The sequence below is a fragment of the Symphalangus syndactylus genome, chromosome 11 (genome assembly GCF_028878055.3).
Source record: "Symphalangus syndactylus isolate Jambi chromosome 11, NHGRI_mSymSyn1-v2.1_pri, whole genome shotgun sequence".
Classification (NCBI taxonomy): domain Eukaryota; kingdom Metazoa; phylum Chordata; class Mammalia; order Primates; family Hylobatidae; genus Symphalangus; species Symphalangus syndactylus.
Genome location: NC_072433.2, coordinates 20,956,063 through 20,980,492, shown reverse-complemented (window position 1 = coordinate 20,980,492; position 24,430 = coordinate 20,956,063). Strand labels below are relative to the sequence as shown.

Here is a 24,430-nt window from a genome sequence, read left to right as displayed (position 1 = left end):
TGGCCAGGCTGGTCTCAAACTCCTGACCTCAGGTGATACACCCGCCTTGGCCTCCCAAAGTGCTGGGATTACAGGCGTGAGCCACCACACCTGGCCAGAAGGAACATTTTAAACACTTGGTTCAACAACCATCTATTGAGCACCTTCAACATGCTTTTATATCTCAGTTCCACGAGACACACACCTCCCTAGGCCAGCATGGCAGAAATGAATCAATGTCATGCGATATAAATTCCCTGGTACACCAAAGGCCACAAGAGTATGTTAGTCACTCAGAACACCTTCCAGTGTATGATTCAGTGGGGCTGAGTTTTGCCTCTGCTCCTTAAAAGTTTTGTGACTTTGGGCAGTTACTTAACCTCTCTAAGGCTGTTTTTCTCATTAAATGTTAATACTAATATCTTTTATCAAAGGGCTTCTTTATCACAGTACTGTACATACCTAGCACACAGTGAGAATTAACTCTTTCATAAACCACCTAACCTTGAACCTTGTCTCCTTATTGGTAAAGTGTGAACAATACACCTTGGCCTGTCTGACTGACAAGTGGTAGTAAGAGGTTTGCTATAGCATCGTGAACGTTATAAAGTCGTAAGACGTGGGACTGTTGTTGTTACAGTGATGGCTCCATTCCCTTGAGAGGAGCTGCCTCTCCGGAGCAGTACTGGAGCTGGGCCTGGGCACAAGGTTGGGGTCAGATAGGCCAAAGTCTCCATTTTATCAACCACAGGACCCAGATGTGGGCAAGGATATAATAAGGACCTATTTCAGGGAATATGTGCTAGGTGAGAATAGTGGCTGGGCTTGGTGGTATTTCTCTGGAGGGTAGGTGGAGGGTGGGTCGCTTGATTCTGGCTGCAGTTATACTTCTAATCTACCACTGACTGAAAATTGTGTGAGACTCTAGCCACTGCCTTGGGCTAAGGGTGATGGAGTGGAGACACTTTTCTGAGGAGCCACAACTTTTTTTTTTTTTTTTGAGACGGAGTCTCACTCTGTCACCCAGGCTGGAGTGCAGTGGTGCCATCTCATCTCACTGCAACCTCTGCCTCCCCGGTTCAAGCAATTCTCTGCCTCAGCCTCCCGAGCAGCTGGGATTACAGGTGCCTGCCACCAGGCCGGCTAATTTTTTCTGTATTTTTTGTAGAGACAGGGTTTCACCATTTTGGCCAGGCTGGTCTTGAACTCTTGACCTCGTGATCCACCTGCCTTGGCCTCCTAGAGTGCTGGGATTACAGGCGTGAGCCACTGTGCCTGGCCAAGACACCACAACTTTTAACCTAGCAATGTAGATTTCCAGTTGATTATTTTCCAAGCTTTATTTTTATAAAACTATAATCTAGATCTTTTCTGCTTAGGTAGTAGACTTAGCTTCGATCCTTTGTCCTGAACAGGTTCCATAAGAATTCACTACTAAAAAGCAAGAGGACAATTAGAAAAAAGACCATAACGAGAATGTGTATTTCTAGTTGCATCTGACTTGAACTAATATATTTGGGGCAAGCTGTAAAGTATAAGAATAGGTATAAAACACGTCAGATTAAAATTACTAAAAGAACTTTATTTTTAAGATTCAGTGTTAGTGATCTGTTACATTATGAGAACAGTCCAGGGTAATAAGATTACTATCTACCTTTGAAGGCCTACTCTATGGAGCACTGTCAGGGAATGCAGAAATGAAAAAGCCTCTGGTATGCCTTCAGGGTCTAATAAAATCTACTGTCCTATCTTTTTTGTTGTCGTCGTCGTTTTTGAGACAGAGCCTCGCTCTGTTGCCCAGGCTGCAGTGCAGTGACGCGGAGTGGAGTTTGCTCACTGCAACCTCTGCCTCCCAGGTTCAAGTGATTCTTGTGGCTTAGCCTCCTGAGTAGCTGGGATTACAGGTGTTCGCCACCAAGCCTAGCTGATTTTTTGTATTTTTTTGAGATGGAGTCTTGCTCTTGTTGCCCAAGCTGGAGTGCAATGGTCTTGGCTCACTGCAACCTCTGCCTCCTGGGTTTAAGAGATTCTCCTGCCTCAGCCTCCAGACTAGCTGGGATTACAGGCGCCTGTCACCACACCCAGCTAATTTTTGTATTTTTAGCAGAGATGGGGTTTCACCATGTTTGCCAGGCTGGTTTCAAACACCTGACCTCAAGTGACCCGCCCGCCTTGGCCTCCTAAAGTGCTGGGATTACAGGTGTGAGCCACCATGCCCGGCGATTTTTTGTATTTTTAGTAGAGACAAGGTTTCGCTATGTGGGCCAGGCTGGACTCAATCTGCTGACCTCAAGTGATCCGCCCACCTCAGCCTCCCAAAATGCTGGGATTACAGGCATGAGCCACCATGCCCGTCCTCAATTCTTAAACTTTGCCTCAGTCTAAAGAGAGCATTTATAAAATCAAGTGTGTGAAAACCATAGTTGTCTAATGTGGAGTTTTAAAAGACCTGTCTTTTTGAGAGAAACAATGTGGGTTCACATTTAGGTTCCGGAAGATCTCAAAGAGTTCCAGACCACAGATATTCCGGTGCATCACAGTAACTTCTGGGCTGTTCTCGGCTGCCTTTGTAGCGCTTCTGTTCTCGGTAGCTACGCAGGGCCAGCACCATGCTGGCGCCGTACATGATCACGAGAAGACAAGCAAAGGTGGCTGCTGCTCCGTCGGTGCCTGCCAGCTGGCAGTTCATCCAGGTGAGACCCTTGCGGGCATAGAGCCTCTCTCTTGTTTTGCAAGTGTCGGTGCTATTGATCTGCAGAGCCACGTGGAGGTAAACACCAATGCCTGTGCAGTAGCCCGCAGCTGCTAGGAGGCTGAAGGAGGCCTCCGTGAGGAGCCACTTCCCTGACAACATTGTTAGACTCTTGGCTCCTTGGAGTAAAACGCCCATGGTGAGGACCCCCAGTCCCAGAGAAACAGCCACGCCACCGTATATCAGGGGCGACCGGAGGATCGTGTACTGCTGGTCCAGCTGCCGAACCTGCTCTAGCTCAGTGCCCTCGAACGGTGAGTAGTAGTTGTTCCCAAAGCCACCGCCACTGGAAAAGCTGGCACTGAATCCGGCAAGGACAAAGTAGGAGGCCACGATACATATGAGAACCATCCCATTCAAGACCACCTCCACTATCTGCACCACACCTAGGAGAAGAGAGATTCGGGCTTTAACACTGACATTACTCACCCAGGCCAAGCCAGAGACACACCACAGGCCACCTGATTTTAAGGACGTGGTCGATTCAATGTCAACATTTTTTTGTTTTGTTTTTGAGACAGGGTGTCACTCTGTCATCCAGGCTGGAGTGCAATGGTGTGATCTTGGCTCACTGCAACCTCCACCTCCTGGCTTCAAGCGATTCTCCTGCCTCAGTCTCCTGAGTAGCTGGAACTACAGGCACGCGCCACCCTGCCTGGCTAATTTTTTGTATTTTCAGTAGAGACGGGGTTTCACCATGTTGGCCAGGCTGGCCTCAAACTCCTGACCTCAAGTGATCCACCTGCCTTGGCCTCCCAAAGTCCTGGGATTACAGGCGTAAGCCACCTCAACCAGCCTCAACATCAGTATATTTAATTTGCTTTTTGTTTTTGTTTTGTTTTGTTTTCAATCTACGTTTGAAAAATCAAAGTACAACTCTGAAAACAAAAACGTGGACATAAATATTCATTGTAGCTTTATTTATAGTAGCCAAATATTGGAAACAACCCCAGTGTCCTTCAGTGGGTGACTCTGGTTACACAAATGGGTACGCCCATACCATGGACTACCCTACTCAGCGATAGAAAGGGATGAACTCCTAGGCTGGGTGCAGTGGTTCACGCCTGTAATCTCAGCACTTTGGGAGGCCAAGGCGGGCAGATCACTTGAGGTCAGGAGTTGGAGACCAGCCTGACCAACATGGTGAAACCCCATCTCTCCTAAAAATACAAAAATTAGCCGGGTGTGGCAGCACGTGCCTGTAGTTCCAGCTACCCCGGAGGCTGAGGCAGGAGAATTGCTTGAACCCAGGAGGCAGAGGTTTCAGTGAGTCGAGATCATGCCACTGCACTCCAGTCTGGGTGACAAAGTGAGACTCCGTCTCAAAAAAAAAAAAAAAAAAAAGGAATGAACTCCTGATACATGCAACAACTTGAATGGATCTCAAGCGAATTATGATGAGTGAAAAAGAACCAGTCTTGGCTGGGCACAATGGCTCAGGCCTGTAATCCCAGCACTTTGGGAGGCTGAGGCGGGCAGATCACCTGAGGTGAGGAGTTCATGACCAGCCTGGCCAACATGGTGAAACCCCAACTCTACTAAAAATACAAAAGTACCCAGGTGTGGTGGCAGGCGCCTGTAATCCCACCCACTCGGAAGGCTGAGGCATGAGAATTACTTGAACCCAGAAGGCGGAGGTTGCAATGAGCCGAGATCGCACCATTGTATTCTAGCCTGGGCAACAAGGGCAAAACTCTTGTCTCCAAAAAAAAAAAAAAAGAACCAGTCTCAAAAAGTTACATACCGTGTGATTTCATGTATGTAACAGTCTCAAAAGGACAAAATTATAGAGAAGCCCAGATTGGTGATCGACAGGGGACAGGAATGAGTAGGGATGGGGGAGGGAGGAAGAAGATGGATGTGACTATGAAGAGTTAGCACAGGGATGTCCAGGGTAAGTGAACAGTTCTGGATTGCATCGTGGTGCCACTCACACAAATCTGCACATGAGATAAAATGGCTTAGAACTACAAACACATACAAATGTGTGCAGGTAAAAGGGGGAAACCTAAATGAGCTCTGTAGATTGCTACTTTCCTGGTCTTGATATTGTACTAGTTATGCAACATATTATCATTGGAGAAAACTGGGTTAAGGGTACACAGGAGTACTCTGCACTGTTTTTGTGACTTCTTGCAAATCTATATTTCAAAATGAAAAGTTTCTAAAAAACTGAAATGACATAAGGTATAAACTGAGAAATTTCACTCATATCCAGTCTCTTCAATATTGCCAACCACTTTCATTGGTTTCTAATATAATTGTCCAGTGTTCCTTTATGCAAATAAAAAGCACATTTAAATCTGCATTTCATTCCCTTCCCTGCATTTTTCCACAAAAGTAAGTGTATCACGTACACTGTTCTGCATTTTGATTTTTTCATTTACTATATCCTCCAGATGTTTTCAGATCAGTTCCTACAAGAGGAGCCACATTTTGTTAAGTGGCCTTCGACTTCGTAGTATGGATGGATTCGTCTATTCAACCAGGACCTTACTGATAGATATTTGGACTAAAAGGAACCTACAAATGGCATGAGGCAGAGGAAGCCAACAGGCCAACAGACTGAAGATATTCTTGTCCGAGGTCAGCTTTTATTTGTTACTGACAGAGGCCCCAAATCCTCCTTAGGTGTCCTTCTGGGAGAGGGTCTCCTGCCATTCCCGTGGCATTCAGGGATGAGCATGAAGAGAAAAACAAATGAACCAAGAGCAGGACCACCAGGTTCAAGTCCCCGTTTTTTACTGCCTTGCCAAGCCATTCAGTCCTTCTAAGCCTCAGACAATATGACAAATGAAGCTAAGTCTGCCAATCTTCACCCACAGGGATGTGGGGAGGCTCCAATGAAAGCAACTGTGTGATACTGTGGGAAGTTAACAACAACAAAAAAAGCAAGTATGTGAAAATACTCTAAAAATAAAATAGTATACAAACGGATGGTGACGCTACTCGGTAATGTTTCCAAAATGGAAGGGGATTGGTGAGAAACGTAAGAAAGAATGGGATAAATTTAAGAAGGTTGCCCAGAAATCAGGACAACCCTCTAACACACTAGGGGGTACCATGATGTTTACAATCAGGGCAGTGAAAGACTCTAAAGTACTTAGGCAACAGCTACTCAGCTTGCTAATCCTATCTCCTGCTGGGCCCACACAAATTCCTAGCGGTCCACAGGGACATGGCAGTTGAGGGCTCTGATAGTTGAGAAGTTACATTCCTCTAATTTAAAACTGAAAATAACATCAGACTAAAACTGCCCACTCATCACTCAGGCACAGTAAGCTACTAGTTTACACTCTCCCTACAGCAGAGCAAGCGAATTGACCCAGACATCATTCTAATTCATGGGGGTTAGTGGACCCAACACCTTTCTCTTCCTTGGTTTTCCTTCTGCATGGACATTAATATTTCACCCCTTGAAGGGAAACAGAAATACTCTACTGAAAATACAAAAGAGTGAGACGTTTTCCTCTGGGACGGATTCACAACCCAGGCAGCATCTATCTGTTAGGCTACAATGGAATAAATCTAGATCTTGTCAACCACCTGTTGACTGCACCAATTGACAGGAATAATGGTCTTCTGCTAGGTCCAATGATATTGGGACTGTTGAAGGAATATGGCCAGGGAATATTATCCCAGGTTCCAGCCAGGGTTGGCCTGGCTTACCTATCAATATCAAGCAGGCTCAAGTATTTCCAAGCATGCTGTTAGTGCAGAAAGACACAGGGGGCAGGGGAAGGGGAAAAGGGTAGCGAGCAGAGCTAGCAGTTTATTTCTATGGTGGGATGGGACAAGTCTCCGGAAAGACAGCAGAGGGTTTGGTAGAGGGAAGCAGAGATTCTGAAACGACATGAGATCTTTGTTGTAAATAACGTCTTTCTGGGTCTGGCGCGGTGGCTCATGCCTATAATCCCAGCACTTTGGGAGGCTGAGGTCGGTGGATCACTTGAGCCCAGGAGTTCGAGCCTGGGCAACATGGTGAAACCCCATCTCTACTAAAAATAAACAAATTAGCCAGGCACAGTGGCATGGGCCTGTAGTTCCAGTGACTCGGGAGGCTAAGGTGGGAGGACAGCTTAAGCCTGGGAGGCAGAGGTTGCAGTAAGCCGAGATCCCACCACTGCACTCCAGCCTGGGCGACAGAGCCAGATCCTGTCTCAAAAATAAGAAACAAAAAAATAAAAGAAGTATTTATGGTTGAGGCTGTTTTTGTGGCTGATCATTTAATAATCTGCTTAACTATATATCCATACCTGCCTTTGAACTTTAAATGTGGTCCTGAAAAAAACTGAAGAGAGCAAGTCAACTTTTTTACTTTTTATTTTTCTAAAATTAATACATGTGCAGTCAGCCATGCATAAATGAAAAGTCCCCTTCTCTTCAAAAGCAAAACTGTTAATACTTTCTGATGTTATTCTTCAAGAAATTTTCCAATCATATACAAGCATGTATATATAGATTTCCTTTTCTAAACTCAAATGGAACTCACCTTTTAAATGTGACAAATTATCTGTATTTAAGAGAATATTATAAATGTATTGTAAAGAGGACATCAATTCCAAATTAAAATTCTTTGGATTTTTTATTGGATTCACATAAAGCAAAAAACTTATTCACTTGGACCGAGAATATATTGTAATGTTCCATAAGTCATAATTTAATGTGCATTAAGAACCCATGAAGTTGTCTGGCCAAAAGTAACACTCTTCTGTTGGGAAAGATTTTACATCCTTTTATTCCAGATGGATCCTGAATTCTAGATGTTGGGTTTAATGCTTCACACAATGGCACATTTAGAAGAGGTACAAAACACTTACTGAGCTTTCAGGGCCACTGCAAGGGGCTTGCAGAATAGCCTCTTTGCAACCCAGAGAATTAATCTGATTCCTCTTTCCTCAGCCCACGCCTACCTCCAACTTCAATTTTACAGGAGTAGTTTCCCAAGAGTCCCCACTCCCTCCATTTGCAGAATTAAGGAAGTGGAAGGACTGGAGAGTTCAGTGTGGAAAAACGTGTGGGCTAATCTGCTTGAGACAGCTGTGTTTTAGAAAAATTCAGGCTGAAGTGTGGTCTCATGTCTATGTGGCTCTCCATGAACTTTTTTTTTTTTTTTTTTGGTATTTTGGCAATACGGTCCCGGTCTGTTGCTCAGGCTAGAGTGCAGTGGCACAATCATAGCGCACTGCAAACTTGAACTCCTGGGTTCAAGCAATCCTCCTACCTCAGCCTCCCAAAGCTCTGGGATTACAGGTGTGAGCCACTGTGCCCAGGAACTTTGAAGATAAAGTTCATCAAATTCTCTTGGTGACCTCCCTTTACTGAATGAAGAAGTGCACTCTGTTGTAGTACATGCCTTTTCCTTGTGGCTCTTGGGCTCCAGTTTTTTTGCTTTTTTTTTTTGAGACGGAGTCTCGCTGTGTTGCCTGGGCTGGAGTGCAGTGGCGGGATCTCGGCTCACTGCAATCTCCGCCTCCCGGATTCAAGCGATTCTCCTGCCTCAGCCTCCCAAGTAGCTGGGATTACAGGTGCCCACCACCACGCCTGGCTAATTTTTTTTGTATTATTAGAGATGGGGGCTCACCATGTTGGTCAAGCTGGTCTCGAACTCCTGACCTCAAGTGATCCACCCACCTCAGCCTCCCAAAGTGCTGGGGTTACAGGTGTGAGCCACCGAGGCCGGCCATTTTTTTGCTTTTTGAAAAAAAATTTTGGTTGGTCCCTCACTCACAGAGGACTCCAGAAGCCAGGGTCTGTTGCATCCATGAACACTGCTCCATGCGACTGGGGCTCCACCCACCACACCAACGCTGGCTAGCTGCTTTTCCAGCATTGGAAAGTTCCACAACGAGGGATTCTTGGGAAAGACAGTGGCTCAGAGTACCTTCCACCACCACTCGCATCTGGCAGAACGTTTTAGAAACCCTTAAAATTCAAACATTTCTGCTGGCTTTTCTTTTAGTTTCCTGACTTTTCGGTAACCCTTTATGGCCAGGACAGCCCCTAGGGCAAAGACCACAATGCCCAGGGCAGCAAAGATTCCAGCTCCTATATCTGCCCCGTGGAAACTGCAGCCGAAACCGTTGTAGCCTTTGCTTTGGTACAGCGCCTGCCTCTCTTTACACACAGGAGAGCCATAGGCAGCAGAGAGGTAGTGGAAGTAGAAGTACAAGGCCGGGATGTACCCCCCCGCGATGAGCACGTTCAACAAGCCTTCGGTCACCAGCAACAGCGGACAATGCCACGGGACCCGCAGGACACCCATGGCAACGAAGAGGCAGCAGAGGGCTGTGAGGGCTCCACTGCAGGCCATTGCCACAGTGACCATGGGCAGCTTTAGCTGGTAGAACTGGACATCCAGCTGCTGGGCCTTCTCCCCGTCAGCACCATCAAAGCCACTGTAAGCCCCTCCGAACTGATAGTAGTAAATGCCCCCCAAACTGGTGATGCCCGTGTAGCCCCCTGTGGAACTGTAAGACACAGAGCTGCAGGCCAGGATCAGCAAGTTCAGGAGAGCCTCCAGCATTTGGCAGCAGGCTGCAAAAAAAGGGTGTTACCATTTTTGAGTGATGCTGTTTGGCACCAGGAGACTCTTCCACCTGAGGCCCACCTTCCGCGCAAGGCTCAGACCCCTGTAGGCTTCTGCCCCTGTGGAACGCCCCAGGCCAAAGCAGCGCTATTAAAACCAGAGGGCAGTAGGGAACTGTGGTCTCCAGAAATGGTGCCAGAAATACTATGGACTCAGAGGGGTGACACTCAAAAGAGCAAAGCAGTGTGCCCTGAGAGTGGGGCAGGAGGATGATGGGAGAGATCAGGCCAGTGAGCAGAAACAAAGCCATCCTGGATACAAGGGTAAGAACATTCCACCTCCCACCACCAAAAAGATGAAACAAGGCCGGGTGAGGTGGCTCACGCCTGTAATCCCAGCACATTGGGAAGCCAAGGTGGGAGGATTGCTTGAGCCCAGGAGTTTGAGACTAACCTGGGCAACATAGTGATACTCCATCTCTAATTAAAAAAAAAAAAAAAAAGGAAAAAATTAAGTTAATTAAACCTTTAATGCTTATCGAATTAAAAAAATTGTTTTATTGTTCTTAGACTTTAACTCATAAGTATGTCTTAAAGTTTAATGCTGTTTTATTTAGTTCCCTAAAGAGTGTATCTGGGCTGTGATATTTTCCCAGAGCTGGATTCTTCCCCGGCCCTTGGCTTCTTTATCTCTTGGAGAAGGAAAACTGGCTGCTTTCCTTAAAATCAACCTTAGTGAAATATAACTTATATGCAACAAAACGACCCATATTAAGCATACAGTTTGATGAGTTTTGACAAATGTATGTACCATGTAACCATAATCAAGACACAGAACATTCTCATTACCCTAGAAATTTCCTTAGTGACGCTTTGTAGTCAATCCCTCACTTTGCTTGTCAGCAAACCACTGATCTGCCCTCTCTCATTAGAAACTAGTTCTGCCTTTTCTGGAATGTCATGTAAATGGAATAATACAGTTATGTGCTTTTGTGTGTGTGGCTTCTTTTGCTCAACATCATATAAGCTGGGTGCTTCTGAGCTGGAAATTGTACATGCTGCCAACGTCAGCCTGTCAACATCCCACCTGATGTTTGATAACCAGATTTTATGCCTGGTTCCAGTTGGTCTATTGATGAAACCACAGCTACACATTGTCTAACTGAAATGGCGATGCTCTCTCAAGTGTGATCTTTACACTGTATAATTTTCCCCCCGAATGCAAACAACATTATTGTTTTCTTTCTTTTTTCTTTTACAGACAGGGTCTCACTCTGTCACCATTTTATTTATGAAAGTTATACGGCCAGGCGTGGTGGCTCATGCCTATAATCCTAGCACTTTGGGAGGCCAAGGCGGGAGGATCACGAGGTCAGGAGTTCAAGACCAGCCTGGCCAACATGGTGAAACTCTGTCTCTACTAAAAATACAACAATTAGCTGGGCATGGTGGCATACGCTACCTCCCAGCCACTGGGGAGGCTGAGGCAGGAGAATTGCTTGAACTGGGACCCGGGAGGCAGAGGTTGCAGTGAGCCGAGATCATGCCACTGCACTCCAGCCTGGGCTACAGAGCAAGACTATCTCAAAAAAAAAAAAGAAAGACAGTTATACTTACTTATAACAACAACAAAAAAAGAAAAGGTAGACTTAAGAAAACATGCAATGTAACAATTGCCTATAATACAACCAATTTAAAAAAATCACTGTGAATATTATATTTTTTCCTGAACTTTATTTGTATATTCATAATTTTTGTTGTTTGCTCTCAATGAGAACACAGTCCTCTGGAGATCTTACTGTACTTCTCTGAAGCTCAGGAGCTGTTGACAGAATTACAGGCTGTGAGGTTGTGCCAATATCTGCAACTAGAGTAATGATCCTTGTACCTGCATCGCCTAGAGCCCTTTCCTCAAAGTTCCTATAATCCTATGATCATATGCATCTTTGGAATTATCCTGAGATTACATTTTCAGGTATGAGCTCCATGAGTTCTCTCCCTTAGGCTGGAACGTTTTCTCCCTTAGTCATAGTAAACCAAGAAATATTTCTCACCAAATCATGTGAACTGTAAGCTCTCACCCAGACAAACCAGATTTTCTTCATTGCTGGCAAGGCCAACACCGCTAGAACGGGAACCTGGGGATGCCATATTTGGGGTGGATACATGATAGGCTGGAAGTGTTTTTCAAACTGTGGGTCCTAAATAAGTATGGTTTTTAAAAAATGATTTTGTTTTTAATGAACGGGATAGAAAATATCAGAGTACTTGGTATATAATAGGGTCAGTATGGTTTCACATTTTTGTTTCTGCGTGTGTGTGAACTTGGTCTTAATGTAAAAAATATATATATTTAACAACCTTATGAATATATTATGTGTGTGTATATATATATGCATATATATTATTATTATTATTTTTTTTTTTGAGACGTAGTTTCACTCTTGTTGCCCAGGCTGGAGTGCAATGGAGCAATCTCAGCTCACCGCAACCTCCGCCTCCTGGGTTCAAGCGATTCTCCTGCCTCAGCCTCCCAAGTAGCTGTGATTACAGGCATACGCCACCACCCCAGCCAATTTTATATTTTTAGTAGAGATGGGGTTTCTCCATGTTGGTCAGGCTGGTCTTGAACTCCCGACCTCAGGTGATCTGCCCGCCTTGGCCTCCCAAAGTGCTAGGATTACAGGTGTGAGCCACTGTGCCCAGCCTTATTATTTTTAAAATTTTTTAAATTTTTAATTTTTTTGAGATGGAGTGTCACTCTGTCACCCAGGCTGGAATGCAGTGATGTGATCTCTGCTCACTGCAACCTCCTCCTCCCAGGTTCAAGCAATTCTCCTCCTCAGGCCAGGCTGGTCTTGAACCCCTGACCTCAAGTGATCCACCCACCTTGACCTCCCAGAGTGCTGGGATTACAGGCGTGAGCCACTACGCCAGCCTTTTCTCCTTTTTTTTTTTTTTTTTTAAATAGAGATGGGGTATTGCTATGTTGCCCAAGTTGGTCTCAAACTCCTGGGCTCAAGTGATCCTCCCTCCTGGGCCTTCCAAAGTGCTGAAATTACAGGCGCGAGCCACTGTGCCTGGCCTCAGTCAATAAAGTTTAAAAGCCATTGATCAAGTGTTGGGCGTCAGATCTTCAAGGAGAACAGGTGCTGCAACTTGGCTGCCCATGCCAGGTTATTTTCCCTCTCTTAATTCAGCTGCCTCGCCAGAAGATCCCTCCTCTGACAGCTGGCAGCTCATAGCCAGTTCCACCTACAGGCCTCTGCACTTCCACCTGGAGTCTGAAAGCTGCAAACATGGCTGCTTGCCTTTGCAAACCCAGGGCATGTTTAAGGAGAGGCACAGGAAATCTAGCAGCACTTTTGAGATGTTCCTTCTTTTTTTTTTTTTTTTAAAGAAAACAAGAACCTCACAAGTACAGAAATGAAAATGCTAGGAACCCACAAGGGAATCTGCTTGAATTTTTGCTTCACCAGCTCAGACCATCCCTTCCAGAACCACCAGTGACAGTAAATGATCAAACATCCTGCAAAATGGCTCACCTCTCCCAGTGCACAAGTATTTGCATTTATGGCATTCCAGGAGTCCTTCCGCCTCTGACTGGTAATATTCCACCTCCTCTCGTCCAAGCCTGGGGGGCGAGGGCAGATATCTCCCTGAAGGGGGTTCACTATAACCAAAAAGCATACACGTCATTAGGGGGTCTCTCATTCAATAGCGTTCAGGATTAGAACTCTTGACTCCTCATGCTGGGCCCAAACATTAGCAGAACAGAAATAGAATTTGTCCTGGTATTTTAAACTCCAAAGAGTTCTCTGGTTTAGTGGCCCCATGGGACATCCAAATACTTGGCCCAGCTCCGCTAACCACGTGACAGATGCTGTGGTACCACTGAGCACCACCTTTGATGGTTTGTCTGCCCTTGGGAGCTGTCTCACCAGGTAGCTGTGAGCTGTCTTCCTGTGAGTGCAAGTTCTCAGTTCAGCATGCACCAGGCCTCTTCAAAACCAGTTTGCATTCACATGACTCTGATGCCCATGCAGACATTCTCTTCCTCCCTTTGTTACTTTGGAAAGTGCCAAGTCAGCACATGGGCGCTGCAGACCACGGATTTTGACGTCATCACATCATTTCTTCCTCTGCCAGCCCTAGCATTTTCTTTCTGTCCCTTCTCTCCTTGCTTTATGCAGCACATCCTGGACTTTGTTCAAGATTCAACAGGGAGCTGCATTCTACTTGCGAGGCTCCCACAGTCTTTCTAGAACATCATGTCTCTCTTAGGTTTGAAATTTTTAAAACTTTTAGCATGCACAGGAGGCCCCTGTTCATCTCTCTACACTCACAACCTCATGCTCACAGACCCAGCCATACTGAACTACCCCCTTACCCTCAAAAGATGACGGCTTTTCCATGCCTCTGGGTTACTACAGAAGCTATTTTTCTCCTTGGGACACCTTTCCTCTTCCTCCCCAGTCTTCCTTTCTTTTTTTTTGAGATGAAGTCTCACTCTGTCACCCAGGCTGGAGTGCAGTGTCAAGATCTCAGCTCACTGCAACCTCTGCCTCCCAGGTTCAAGCAGTCCTCCCACCTCAGCCTCCCGAGTAGCTGAGATTACAGGCGTGTGCCACCGCGCTCGGCTAATTTTTTTGTATGTTTAGTAGAGATGGGGTTTCCCAATGTTGGCCAGGCTGGTCTCGAACTCCTTACCTCCAATGATCCGCCTGCTTCGGCCTCCCAAAGTGCTGGGATTACAGGCGTGAGCCACCGCGTCTGGCTCGGACAGTGGTTTTTAAAGAAACCTAAAAATGCAGCTCTGAATTCTCCCAGGTCCTGCAGTTGCAAGTGCAATGGGCTTTAGTCAGGGAAACAACAGCCGTTTCCCTGGGCGCAGCTTTGACTGTATCTGGGCGCACCCTTTGTTATGCTAGTTGGTTTTAGATAATGTAACATAAACTCAGGATAGGAGCTTTCCCGCTGTGTGGACATAGCAGGGACAGAGACTGGGCTCAGCCTCCAAGTCCCTGGGAGAGGGGAGCCTGACTCCTCCCTAGAGAAGAGGCCAGGTGTCAAAAACCAGAAGCAGTCGTCACCTCGGACCTGTCTCCTGTTGGAGCCGGCAGGCGAGATACCCCATCTGCTCACAGTTCACCCTGTGGGGCACATTATCTGCGCATTCAATGGATGGAAAAAAACACCAGGTCCCTAGGAGGGGGTGTGGGGATCAGGTCCCCTCTTGTCTTTCCTTCCACCCCCACCCTCCCCTAGCTCACAGAGTCTTCCAGTACACCCTGAACCTTTCTCCTTACAAGGGGCCTATGGGAATTCTGTGCAAGGCAGAGATGGCAAAGTTTTTTCATTAGGAGGGTGCGGTCTCAAGCAGCCGTGGGATTCGAATGACGCTGCCTAGAGAGACCTCACTGGCAAAAGGGAAAACAAACCTGTACCCTTCAGTGGGGGAATTTTATGTAGACTTTGTTCTTTGGTTAAAAATGTAGCGTCTCCCACTGTCTTTTTTTTTTTTTTTTTTTTTTGAGTCCAGTCTCCCTTTGTCGCCCAGGCTGGAGTGCAGTGGTGCGATCTCGGCTGACTGCAAACTCCGCCTCCCGGGTTCAAGCGATTCTCCCGCCTCAGCCTCCCAATTAGCTGGGACTACAGGCATCCGCCATCACGCCTGGCCTCAGGTGATCCGCCCGCCTCGGCCTCCCAAAGTGTTGGGATTACAGGCATGAGCCACCGCGCCGGCCCACCTGTTTTTGAAGGCAAGTATTCCTGGGAGGGGGTAACACATTAAACTATTAACTCTTCATTGGGCTTCCCAGGTGGGCGGCCCGGCCACAGGGAAGGGGACTTTGGAGTCGGGAAGGGCTGGCTCTGGAACACGGGGCAAGGGTCTGAACCCCAAGGCGCAGTCCTGTGACCATGCGGGGCGGGCCGGGGAGGAGCCTGGGGTGAACCCCACCCGCCTGGTCTCCTCCCACCCCTCCCTCTCGGGTCCCGGGGCCTCTCTCTTCTCCAGGTCCTCCAGCTCAGCCACTGCTCACAGGGGCGGTTTTTGCTTTGTTAATTGGGTTCAGGCCACGAGAAGGGGGAAACCTAAAGTTTTCCTTCCCTGCCAGGTCGCCTCTGAGAGCGCAGAAGGGAGAAACGGCATTTGTTCCTTTAAACGGGCTCCTAGGACAAGAACCCGGGGACGCCAGGGCCTCGCAGGCCGGCCTGGGCCCCAGGTGTCCCCGGCGCGGAGGTCGCAGCGCCCTGGCCCCTCTCACCTTTCGGGTCTGCGGCGCCCGGGGTCCCCCTTCCTCTGCGGCTGCGGCGGCTCCGGGGCTTCCCAGGGTGCGGGCCCAGGAGGCGCGGCTGCGTCCCAGGTCGGTCCCCGGGCTCCGTCCCGCGTCCGGCTTTGGCGCGGCTTTTCCCAAACTCCGTGTTCACCTGCGCGAGGGCCCGCGTCCCTGTGTGTGTCCCGGCGGGGGCCTCGGTCCGGGTCTCTCTCCCTCTCTCTCTCCCTTTCCCTCTCCCGGTCCCGGTTCCGGTCGCGGTTCCGGTCCCTCTCCTGGTCTCTCTCCGGGTCCCGGTCCCTGTCCCTTCGCCGGTTTCCGTCGCTGCTTCGCTCCCTGCGCGGGTCCCCGGGTCGGTCCCGCGGTCGATCGTGGGTGCGGTCTCGGTCTGGGTGGGGGCGCCGTCCCGGGTCCCGCTCTCTCGGCCGGGCCCGGGGCTCGCGAGCCCCCGACGGATCTTCCATGGCCTGGTTCCGTGTCCCCGCCCGGGAGCGACCCGAGGGCAACAACCAACAAGTTTCCTGGGCAGGTGGCCAAGCCCGGGGGCGGCGCGGGCACGTACCTGTGCGCGTGCGCGCTAGTCCGGGAGCGCACCTGAGCACGGGCGCCGTCAGGGGGCGCCCTGAGCGCGGCTGGGGCCCGGGCGGGAGGGGTGCCTGTGTGCTGGGTGGGGGCCGGGGTGCTGCTGCTGGAAACCCGGGCGGGGCGACCCACAGCCGCGGCTTTCTGCCCCGAAGTAACCCCTTGGTGACCCCACAAGGTGGGCGGCCTAAGGGAGCCAACTGTGGCCACCTCCTCTGGCTCAACTTACACAGCAACTTGGATTTACCTTCCCAGAGGTACCCATCCTCTCACTCACTCAGCCAAACACTTTCATTCACCCACCCACCCACTACCCGCTCATCCACTCACCCACCCATCCACCCACTCACCCACCCATCCACCATCCATCCACCCATCCACCCACTCACCCGCCCGTCCAACCATCCACCCATCCATCCACCCATTCAACGACTCACCCATCCATCCACCCATCTATCCACCTATCCACCTACTCACCTACCCATCCAACCATCCACCCATCCATCCACCTACCCACCCACTCACCCACCTATCTACCACCCATCTACCATCCACCCACTCACCCACTCACTCACCCGGCCATCCATCCACCCACTCACTCACCCATTCACCCACTCACCCACCCATCCACTCTCACCCACCCATCCACCATCCATCCACCCACCCATTCACTCATCCACCCATCCACCCACCCATCCACCATTCATCCACCCACCCACTCACCCACCCATCTACCAACTCACCCATCCATCCACCCATTTATCCACCCACTCACCCATCCAGCCACCCACCCACTCATCCACCCATCCACCATTCATCCACTCACCCATCCATCTGGCCACTAACCTACCCACACATCCACCCAGTCACCCACCTTCCACTCCTCCCTCCACCCATCCACTGTCCCTCTTTCTCCCTTCTCCTATTTCCCTTATAACACCTATGTTGTATGTTGTAAGGGGCTTGCAGCCAGTTCATTTATCACAATAGTCCTGGGCTTACAAATAGCCCTGTTTTTTAAAATGGGGACTTACACAAAATTGGCAGCTTTTAATTCTGCCAAGTAAGGATATTACAAAATATATACAATTGCCATCTGGTAATTAATTCTTTCAGCAAGTATGTATGAGCACCTGCTTTAGCAGGTACTGGAGATACAGTGGAAACTTTGCTTGCCGGATGATTGCATTCTAGTGTGTCAGGAAAAGGGAAAACCGGTAGTAAACAAAGAAGACAGTGTCTAAAGTTTAATGGGCAGGTTAGGTTTCCTCATATAGACCTGGGAAGATGTTGTTTGAATTGTGTTCTGGATGACAAGAAGGCTGAGAAAATGTCCCAGAAAGAGAAGGTTGAGAAACACAGGAGCTGGACAAGGAGGTCCCTGGGAGTAGAGTTGGTGGGCATGAAATGAGGCTGGAGAAATGGACCAGGCAGATGGTGTAGATGACAGTGTGCATTTTTTTTCTTTTTTTATTATTAATTTTTTTTTGCACACAAAAACATTTTCTAAAAATACATTCAAACAAAAAGATGCATATCAAACATATTAGGAAGGTTGCACATGGGAAGACGGGGAATAGAAATGGGGGGTGGGAATTAAAGAAAATAAATGAGAGAGGGACTTTGTATGGATCAATGATAATAACTCAATCCTCTATTTGACAAAGGAGAAGGAAGAGGAAGAAAAAGAAAGTGGGATAAAGGATCAGAAAGGGAGGAAAATAGAAAAAATTAGAGTATGACTCCAGGGTAGACCTGTTTTGTTGTCGCTGGGTTGGTTGGTTGGTTTGTCTGTTGTATTTTTCATGTTTCACCATGTTGGCCAGGCTGGTCTCGAACTCCCAGCCTCAAGCGATCAACCCGCCTCGGCCTCCCAGAGTGCTGGGACTACAGGCGTGAGCCACCACGTCCAGCCCCCACATTGCTTCTGGCCTCAGTTGTAGACCTCCCAGACGGGGCGGTCTGGCAGAGGCGCTCCCCACATCCCAGACGGGGCGGCCGGGCAGAGGCGCTCCTCACTTCCCAGATGGGGCGGCTGGGCAGAGACGCTCCTCACTTCCCAGACGGGGTGGCAGCCGGGCAGAGGGGCTCCTCAGTTCCCAGACTGGGCGGCCGGGCAGAGTCGCTCCTCACATCCCAGACGATGGGCGACCGGGCAGAGGCGCTCCTCACATCCCAGACGGGGCGGCCGGGCAGAGACGCTCCTCACTTCCTAGACGGGGTGGCGGCTGGGCAGAGGCGCTCCTCACCTCCCAGACGGGGCGGCCGGGCAGAGGCGCTCCTCACATCCCAGACGATGGGCAGCCAGGCAGAGACGCTCTCCACCTCCCAGACGGCCACCGGCGGCCGGGCAGAGGCTGCAATCCCAGCACCCTGGGAAGCCAAGGCAGGCGGCTGGGAGGCGGAGGCTGCAGCGAGCCAAGACCACGCCACTGCACTCCAGCCCCGGCAACACCGAGCACCGAGTGAGCAGGACTCCGTCTGCAGTCCCAGCACCTCGGGAGGCCGAGGCGGGCAGACCACTCGAGGTCAGGAGCTGGAGAGCAGCCTGGCCAACATGGCGAAACCGCGCCTCCAGCCAAAGGAGAAAAAGCAGGCAGGGGTGGTGGCGCGTGCCGGCAATCCCAAGCAGCCCGCAGGCCGGGGCAGGAGAGTCACGGGAGCCGGAAGCAGGGAGTCTGCAGCGAGCCGACTATACTCCAGCCTGGGCCACCGAGGGAAGAAAAGGAAAGAAAGAAAGAGAAAAGAAAGAAAAAAAAGAAAGAAAGAAAGAGAGAGAGAGAGAGAAAGAAAGGAAAGGAAGGAAGGAAGGAAGAAAGGAAGGAAGGAAGGAAGGACAGTGTGCATTTTTATTCTAAACAGTGGAGGAACACTGAAGATTTTGAGGAGGAGAGTAACCTTTTCTGATTGATATTTTTGAAAGACCACTCTGGCTTCTGTGAGGAGGGTGGATGATGGGGGCCCAGAGTAGAGGGAAGAGATGAGTTACAAAGCTGCTGCTGAAGGAGTCCAGGTGAGGGTGATAGTGGCCATGGAGAAAGTGACAAGTTGACAGATCCAGGTTGTAGTTTTGGGGAAGAATTTACAGTATGGATCGGATGTGGGGAAATGAGGGGAAGGGAGGAGTGACCAGGTGAATGGTGGGGTTTTTTACTGAGACGGGGGAGACTGGACAGAACCAGATTTGAGGGGAAATTAGGGACTTCCATTTTGGACATGCTAAATTTGAGATGGCTATAATTCATCCAAGTGTAGATGTCTAGCTGCAGTTGAATATATGAGTCTGAAATATGGGGAGAGGGTTGGGCTGGAGATGCTCCGTGGGAGTAGAGAAAGAAGGAAAGAATGGAGAAGAGGCTTTGGGCGGAGCCCCCAGGGAATTCTTAACTTTTAGAGCTAAGACTCAAGAGGATTAAGAAGTGATGAGTAAGTAGAAGGAAAACGAAGAGGGTGGGGGTGACCAGACATCAACTTCCAACCCACAGAAGTGCTACTGTGAGCCCCGAAGCCTGTCTTCCCAGAGTGGAGAGGATGGGGCCAAATTCTTCCACAAATCTTTATTGAGCAAAGCCCTGTTCTGAGCCCGGGACATTATGGATGCAGAGGAAGCCTGGTGAACAAGCAGACACAGGATGGTTTGTGTAACAGCATAGCCCTTCCTCTCTTAGACCTTTGCTCTTGAACTCTGCAGACCTCTTTCAGAATAAACAAACCCTCAAACCAGCTTGTCTTTTAGTTTCGTTTCTCTTTGTTTTGTGTCTTTATACACAAATTATTATCGTTTTGCCACATTTGTTCCATCTCTCTATATATGGATGTAAACTTAAAAAAATGAAACATTTGTGCTAAATTCCAGACACATGGCTCTTCCCCTAAATACTTCAACATGTTTTTCCAAAGAATAACTTCCTCCTACACAGCCACATTGCAGTGACCACAATCCAGAAATTTAGCATTGATATAATATTATCGAATATATACTCTATAACCCAATTCCTTTATTATCCCAATAATGTCCTCTGTATGTACCCCCTCCGCACTTAAAATCCAAGGATTCAATTAAGGATTATTCATGATATGTGAATAATGCATTGTCACATCATCATCATCATCATGTCTGTTTAGTCTCCCTTAAGTCTCCTTCAATCTATAACAGTTTCCCAACATTTTTTTTCTCTTTCACAGCATTGACTTTTTTTTTTTTTTTTTTTTTTTTTTGAGACAGAGTCTCGCTCTGTTGCCAGGCTGGAGTGCAGTGGTGCCATCTCATCTCACTGCAAACTCTGCCTCCTAGGTTCAAGCTATTCTCTGCCTCAGCCTCCCGAGTAGCTGGGATTACAGGCATGCGCCACCACGCCTGGCTAATTTTTGTATTTTTAGTAGAGATGGGGTTTCACCATGTTGGCCAGGCTGGTCTCGGACTCTGGGCTCAAGTGATCTGCCTACCTTTGCCTCCCAAAGTGCTGGGATTATAGGCATGAACCACTGTGCCAGGCCCTCAACTTCTCTTTTAATTATAAATTTTATCTTTAATTCAATTCTTTCTTCTCATATTTTACTGTAAGCAGTCAAGAGAAACCATGCCGCACCTTCAACACTTGCTTAGAGACTTCTTCTGCCAAATAGCCTATTTCATTGCTTGCAAGTTTTACCTTCCACAAAACACTATGACATGAACACAATTCAGCCAAGTTCTTTGCCACTCTGTAACAAGGATGGCCTTTCCTCCAGTTTCTGATAACATGTTTCTCACTGCTGTCTGAGAGCTTGTCAGAATGGCCTTGATGGTCTATATTTCCATGAACATCCTGATCGTGATTGATTAGGTAATCTCTTTTATTTATTATTTTCTTTCTGAGACATAGTCTTGCTCTGTCACCAAGGCTGGAGTGCAGTGGTGCGATCTTGGCTCATTGCAACCTCTGCCTCCTGGGTTCAAGCAATTCTCCTGCCTCAGGCTCCTGAGTAGCTGGGATTACAGATATGTGCCACCACAGCTGGCTAATTTTTGTATTTTTAGTAGAGACAAGGTTTCACCATGTTGGCCAGGCTGGTCTTGAACTCCTGACCTGATGATCCGCTGGCCTCTGCCTCCCAAAGTGCTGAGATTACAAGTGTGAGCCACTGTGCTGGCCTGCTTAGGTAATCTCTAAGAAGGTTGAGGTCTCTACAGCTCTCCTCTCCTTCTCATCCCTCACCAGAACTGCCCTTTACAGTATGTTTATGGCAATATAGGATTTTTCTAGTGTGCTCTTCCAAACTCTTCTAACCTCTGGCCATTACCTAGTTCCAAAGCTGCTCCCACGTTTTCAGGTATTTGTTACAGCAGCACCCCACTTCTCCTACCAATTTCTGTTCAGTCCATTTGGGCTGCTATAACAAATACCATAGACTGGATAATTTGTAAATGACAGAAATTTATTTCTCATTAATTCTGGAGACTAGGAAGTCCAAGATCAAGATGCTAGCAGCTTTTGTGTCTGATGAAGGCCTGTTCCTCATAGATGATGCCTTCTAAGTGTCCTCACGTGGTAAAAGGAGCAAGGAAGCTCCCTTCAATCTTCTTTTATAAGGGCATGAATTCCATTCATAAAGGCAGAGCCCTTATGACCTCATCACTTTCCCCAAGTCTCTGTCTCTTGATACTATCACACTGAGTACTGGGTTCCAACATATGAATTTTGGGGAACACCGACATTCAGACCATAGCATACCCTTTCCAAGTCAGGTGGCCCTCTGTTGGGTGGCAGGCAATTCCCCAGAGAAGGAATAGCTGTGACTTGCTGTCAGTCAGCGTCATCATGGCTGGGGGATGGGTATATCAGCAGGAAAAGGGGATCCAGAGCACCCCTCAGCAAACAGTCATTGCAATGATTTTCTTGTGAATTGTTCTAGGGTTTGATTCACATAAATATAAGCAGAACAAATCTATATACCCTTCTTCCTGATTCACACAAAAGCTAGCACAGTGTTCTCTGTTCTGTGCCTTGCTATTTTCATGTAATTATCTGGAAGATCTTTTCATATTGGTAAATAAAAAAGGTCCTCATTCTTTTTTTCAAGCTGCATAGCACCCTGCTCTATGACTGTATCATAATTTATTTAATTAGTCCTCTCTTGATAGACCTTGTATGTTATTTTGCATTCTCACATGTACATCTGTGGGGTAAATCTCCAAAAGTTTAATGTCTAAAAAGTGACCTAGCCATCCAAAGGTAGGAGAATCACTTGAACCTGGGAGGCGGAGGTTGCAGTGAGCTGAGATCGAGCCATTTCCCTCCAGCCTGGGAGACACAGCAAAACTCTGTCTCAAAAACAAAAAAAACAGCCTGGTGTATTGCATCTGCAGCCTCAGTGGTGATCATGGCAGGGCTTGGAATGGAGTGAGTCTTTAATGAAATGGTGAAGGGACCAGTCTAAAAAGTGACCTAGACATAGACACATAGACATTAACCTTTTTTTTTTCTTTCTGAGACTGAGTCTCACTCTATCGCCCAGGCTGGAGTGCAGTGCCGTGATCTCGGCTCACTGCAACCTCCACCTCCCGGGTTCAAGTGATTCTCCTGCCTCAGCCTCCCAAATAGCTGGGACTATAGGCACCTGCCACCACACCTGGCTAATTTTTGTATTTTTAGTAGAGACAGGGTTTTGCCATGTTGGCCAGGCTGGTCTCGAACTCCTGACCTCAAGTTATCCATCCACCTCAGCCTCCCAAGACATTAAACTTTTGACAGATTGCCAAATGTCCTCCATAGGAATTATATAGATTTGTATTCCCATCAGTTATACATGAGAGTGTTTATTTCCCCACAAGTTCATCAACAGCATGTATTACCAAACTTTTGGTTTTTCTACTAAACTAAACGTCCTTTAAAATGTAGGTGGAGGTAGCCATGTCCCCACAGCTCTTGCACTCTGTACATTGGTGGAAATGTGATTAAAATCACCACCCCAGTGATTTTAAGAACTGTTTTTTCTGATTATAAAAATAATACACAGGCTAGGCATGGTGGCTCACACCTGTAATCCCAGCACTTTGGGAGGCTGAGGTGGGAGGATTGCTTGAGCTAAGAAGTTCAAAACCAGCCTGGGCAGCATAGGGAGACCCCTGTCTCTACCAAAAATACAAAAATTAGCTGGGTGTGGTGGTGCACTCCTCTAGTCCCAGCTACTTGGGAGGTTGAGGTGAGAGGATCACTTGGGCCCAGGAGGTCGAGTCTATAGTGAGCTGTGATGGCACCCCTGCACTGCAGCCTGGGCAATGGAGTGAGACCCTGTCTCAAAATAATGATAATAATAATAATAATACATGCCCACTTGTAGAACATGTGAAAAGTACAGTCTTTAAGCTTGTTACGTTTTGCCTATCTTTAAATATTTGAGAAAAAAATTTTATCCACTTAGCCTAAGGGTATTTTTCTCTCAATTGCCTAAAAGTTTGCTCACAAGTAGTCAAAATACTTAAAAAAAAAATCACAACTTTATTATTTTTTTTTTAGATTGAGTCTTGCTCTTGTTTCCCAGGCTGGTGTGCAGTGGTGTAATCTCAGCTCACTGCAACCTCCATCTCCCAGGTTCAAATGATTCTTCTGCCTCAGCCTCCCGAGTAGCTGGGACTACAGGTATGTGCCACCACGCCTGGCTAATTTTCGTATTTTTAGTAGAGGCGGGGTTTCGCTATGTTGTCCTGGCTAGTTCCGAACTTCTGACCTCAGGTGATCTGCCCGACTTGGCCTCCCAAAGTGTTGGGATTACAGGCATGAGCCACCGTGCCGGGCCTCTATGTTTATTTTTTAATGTGTCTGTTATTTGACTGACTGTATCTTGTAGAGTAGGCTCCATGAAAGCGGGGACATATCCTGCTCCCTGACAAATCCCCAGGGCCTCGAACTCCAATGGCACTGAAGGCACTTGTTCAATGAATAAGTGACTCTTGAATGAATGGAGGGGAGCCACCCGGGGCCATGTCTCCAGGAAGCCGGCTCAAATTCCTCCAGCTGAAAGTGGTCTTTGGCTCTCTTTAACATCCTGACACTTCGTTTGCAGGGTTCTTTGTACTTTGCCCTCTAGCTTTCTCTCTCTCTCTCTTTTTTTTTTCTTTGAGATGAAGTCTTGCTCTGTTGCCAGGCTGGAGTGCAGTGGCACGATCTTGGCTCACTGCAGCCTCCTCCTCCCTGGTTCAAGTGATTCTCCTGCCTCAGCCTCCCAAAGTGCTGGGATTACAGGTGTGAGCCACTGTGCCTGGCCATCAAATATTATTACGAATTTCCAGGTGGTGAGAGCAGAGCATTAAACCAAGCATGGGGCTCTG

The 24,430-nt window shown here is 47.9% G+C and overlaps 1 protein-coding gene across 2 annotated transcripts; it reads right to left on the bottom strand.

The window, feature by feature from the left end:
* Window positions 1-1,540: 1,540 nt before the first annotated feature.
* MARVELD3 (MARVEL domain containing 3) lies at window positions 1,541-16,055 on the bottom strand. Of its 2 annotated transcripts, none has more exons than XM_055298508.2 (3): window positions 15,529-16,055; window positions 12,805-12,932; window positions 1,541-3,117 (listed from the first exon to the last, which is right to left on the bottom strand). In XM_055298508.2, exons 1-3 carry the CDS (start codon window positions 15,999-16,001, stop codon window positions 2,480-2,482), a joined length of 1,239 nt encoding a protein of 412 aa, XP_055154483.1. In that variant the 5' UTR covers window positions 16,002-16,055; the 3' UTR covers window positions 1,541-2,479. The 2 variants fall into 2 exon arrangements, with proteins under 2 accessions (XP_055154483.1, XP_055154484.1); XM_055298509.2 differs by lacking the exon at window positions 1,541-3,117 and adding an exon at window positions 8,527-9,268 and having other exon boundaries at window positions 15,529-16,007.
* Between the last annotated feature and the right edge of the window lie 8,375 nt (window positions 16,056-24,430).